The sequence below is a fragment of the Rhagoletis zephyria genome, unplaced genomic scaffold (assembly GCF_001687245.7).
Source record: "Rhagoletis zephyria isolate East Lansing unplaced genomic scaffold, Rhagoletis_zephyria_1.1 Rzeph_scaffold_02138, whole genome shotgun sequence".
NCBI classification, from domain to species: Eukaryota; Metazoa; Arthropoda; class Insecta; order Diptera; family Tephritidae; genus Rhagoletis; species Rhagoletis zephyria.
The window spans coordinates 67,508-71,608 of NW_016159222.1; the positions used below are offsets into that span (position 1 = coordinate 67,508).

General features: G+C 33.9%; 1 protein-coding gene across 1 annotated transcript in view; it reads left to right on the forward strand.

The window, feature by feature from the left end:
- Nucleotides 1-2,081: 2,081 nt before the first annotated feature.
- LOC108366096 (synaptic vesicle glycoprotein 2A-like) overlaps nt 2,082-4,101 on the forward strand; it is a gene marked incomplete at its 5' end in the record, with an annotated part of 18,777 nt that continues 16,757 nt past the window's right edge. The window contains one exon of the mRNA XM_017620384.1: nt 2,082-2,192. Within this exon, the coding sequence (XP_017475873.1) occupies nt 2,082-2,192 (111 nt within the window). The remainder of the gene's footprint in view (nt 2,193-4,101) is intronic.

Sequence of the window (4,101 nt, forward strand, 5' to 3'; positions counted from 1 at the left end):
TCTGACTACTTCGGACTGAAGATAGCCACTCTCACTGAGTGTTGCTCTCTAATTTTTGCTGTCATTTTTGAGTTAAGAAACGCTTTTAGGACTAAATCTGACTACTTCGGACTGAAGATAGCCACTCTCACTGAGTGTTGCTCTCTAATTTTTGCTGTCATTTTTGAGTTAAGAAACGCTTTTAGGACTAAATCTGACTACTTCGGACTTTTTCTGACTATTTCTGGGAGATAAGGAACGCAACTAATAACAAGAGACAGCAAACAAAAATGGAGTGAGCGAGATGAGAGGAATGAGAGAAATATGTAGCAATTCCAACAACAAAACAACTAGCACAGGGTCGCATTTATCTTGCTATGCCATTTTGCAAAATATATACATGGGTTTCGACGTTGCATATTTTGCAGCGATAGGAAGAGTTGTTTCCCATGAATTTTGTTGTTGTGTGTTTGCAAGTTATGCAATGATATATTTTTATTTAATCAAGTTACGAAGTGTACTAAACGATTGCTCCACAGTCATGGCTGGGCATGGAAAAGCGCTCAAAATGGAAATACGCTTATTTATCGCTTGTAGAAATTCGTTTTTTTTTTTTTAAATAGATCTACAACTTCAACATCAATCATATCTTCTTCGGACAAGTTCTTTTTCTCTTTTTTCCATAAATTGTACCAAAGAATGAGTTTACTGCAATATCTAGATCATAGATCTGTTGAAAATTCTTCGCGTTCTTTTGTACCTTTTCACTGAAACATTTAATCTCTACCCAGAATTACAGCGGACGACGGTAGAGCGATCTGCGGTAAGTGAACAGCTGAACAGTTGCCGCAGTGAAATCTGTCAGAGTAAACAGCATTGCGGCCCACGACGGCTTCCGTCAGTTGCCATTTTGATTTGAAAATTATCATTAGAATTAAATATTTTTTCGGTACGTGCATGTATGTACATAAATTGTCTGGAAATATGGATGAAAACATTAGCAAACTTGTGAAAATAATAAAAACTACTACAATCAACACTCAATCAACATTGTTCCGTCCCCGCTGGGCGGTAAAAATATAAATAAATTTAAATCAACCGAAAAACGTCGGAGATAAAAGCGCTGCGCCGCAATTATGGATCATTCCATATGCCTTTGTGAGTTTTAATTTTGACAGCGGTTAACCGTCGACCGCTTTACCGTCGTCCGCTGCAATTCTGAGTAGAGCGTAGTTGTAAAGGGGCCGTTAGTGAATCCAGATACGGTTTTGTTATAGACCGTCGCCAGGACTCATTTCCATTGACCGATTGGGGTTACTTCTGTTCTTTTGTTTACCTACCAAATGTGGTAGAGAAATTTCAACTCCTAGATCGGCTGTAATCATACGGGATTTTTTAATTAACTCCGTAGTGACTCCTTCTGCATTCTTGGGATCATTCTTAACCACCTCTAAAATATTTTTAGTATGCTGACCAACGGCGATGAGGTCTAGTTATTGTCTTCATTTGCAAATTGTTTGCTGCAGGTTTCAGAAACGTTGAATAAGAACATCGGCCTTGTTATAGCAGCACACAATTGACACGCAGACTTGCTTGTGGAAAGTTTCCCTGAATTGACAACTATTCTAAAGCTTCTACAACTTCAGGAAAATTTTATAAAAAATTTCTTCATGGCCTTATATTTTTCCGACCATCTTGTTTCACACAAACGTGATATATTAGGATCATAACTCTTGCGTGTCGTTGATTCGCGAAAAAAAGTTTGTCACATCTTTTAGGGTAAAAATAGTATTTCCCCCATTATTTTATTTATTTTTGCGCTGTGCTAGCTGAGTATCAAAATAGAAGGGAGTAGAGAGAAATATGTATGTGGGTTGTTGATGCTTTCTAAATACAAACGCGTGATATTGTTGATTATTATTAAAATTGCATTTTAAAAATACCACTGTGTCCTACTGTGGTAGAAATATTTCATTTTGAAACTTGAATCATAGATATCGACCCAGTACATCGGCTGTTTTGCTCTCACGTTTTTTTGGGCTTTGATTTGATATATAGTATAGATATAAAATATATATTAACCTAATTTGTTTTTTCTTCAGCTGAAAATACAAAGTTAACAGTGGCTACCATCGAGGGTGGTGATGTTATTGCCAGTATACCAAAACCCGGCAAAGGTGCTGAATATTTTGAGAGCGCGCTGGAAGCGACAAGTAAGTGAAATAAAAACACGCTATACATAGTATAAAATTAAGAACAATTCTGAGATAACATACTATTTATTTTATTTTATTTATTAATTTACTTAGAATTTTCTTAATGCATATATATTCACACAAAATTCATATATATGTATTTACATATTTGTGGCATTTTCATAAAACAACTTATTTCGAGTTAAGTAATTTTTTCCAACAATATTTAATTGGGTTCCCAAGCAATAACTTAACATAACTTGAGATGTCCCTTTAATTAGGGTTGCAGAAGTATTGATTTTATTAGGACGGCTCAAGTAAATCAATACGCTAATGTTCTAAAATTACTAGCTTACTTATTTTTAAATATCACTATTTGAATACAAAAGTACAGGCGCCTCCTCTTGTGTGACAACATCAAGAAACACACCACAAATTGGCCAAACATATATTATCATTACGCAAATTGCAAAAAATACGTTCGGGAATTCATCATGCATAAATCGAAAACGAAATGGAAAATTAATCATCGTGTGCACCCTCCTTATTTGTTGCGTACTCGCTTGTCACAGTTCATTCCCCCGCATCAACCCAGGAGAGCTGCTTCTGCGGAAACCGCAGCGTGCTTTTACGCATGTTGTCCAAAGGCGTAAATTCACCATGATATATTTTTCGTGTGCTCTGAGTCATCTTGTTGTGTTCAAAAGCGTACTCAAAATATATCGTAATTGATATTATCTATTCGCTAAAAATTTTCATCGACCGTTTATTTACCTTCCAGCTAAAGGGGCACTAAAATGTAATTTTTTTTGTTGTTGAGAATCGAAAGTAGGTAGTCTCCCTTGACGATATGATTAACATGTATTTTGCGTTTTCTAACAAACGGAAAATTTTGAGTTTATACGTTTTTGAAGAACGTGTGCGATATCGAAACGCGATGACGGGTAATTCAACTTTCGCTGCGTGAGAAAGGTAATTTCGTAAAATGTACATATTTTAATGTTAAATTACTCAGGTCAACTATTAATAAAAAATGTTAGTTCGAAGATATCTTTAGTGGTTTATTGGTTGTGCAACCACGATAGGTACTAAAATATTTTGTCATACGTGTAGTTTTATATGTAAAATCAATTTTGTATAAATAAATTTATTTAATATTATGTATTTTTTGGGTAGAAGTTGTTTCAGTGAGCCAAATGTATTATGTTACATTTGTGGTGAATATACAACCAAAAAGTTCCGAAAACCTATAACAGATGTTAAAAAAATTGATAATTTTTCCTACTTCGTGCCTGAGCCAATTTATAGAAAAGTACTCCGAATAGTGACAACTATAAGGAGAATGAAAATTTCCGAGCCGGCCGGGCTAGTGAACATTTTGACTGCAATAATCACATCTTTTGTTCTAATGTTACTGCTAAGACTTCTAATAAATGTATGGCTTTCAGTTCTAAAGGATTTTTTTTTTATATAATTACTGCATTTTAATTGTTTCACTTCTGAAAGCTTGTCGCGCGAATAGCAAACCGGCATTTAAATATCTGCATACATACATATACATACATATCTAACCAACTATGCATGTACGCTGAATTCGCCGACAAGCTTTTTTAAAAACGAAGTAAATTAGTACAAATTGTTAGTAATTTTCATTAGAGTTTGAATAACTCCTTTCACTAAATGGCTTTTAGTAACTTTAACGAGACCTTAACTTATTTTATTTTATTAATTTTAGTGCAGTTTTGACAAAATTTTCTTGCTAAAAAATCTTTTGTTACACTACTTCATTTTATTCCTTTGATTGTACAGGTTAAATAAAAGCTGGTTTTTAAAAAATATTTTTTTTACATTAATTTATTTTATAGTTTTTTAGTCCATTTGTAAAAGCGTTGTATATTAAAAAGTGTTATTTTATTTTATGTACAAA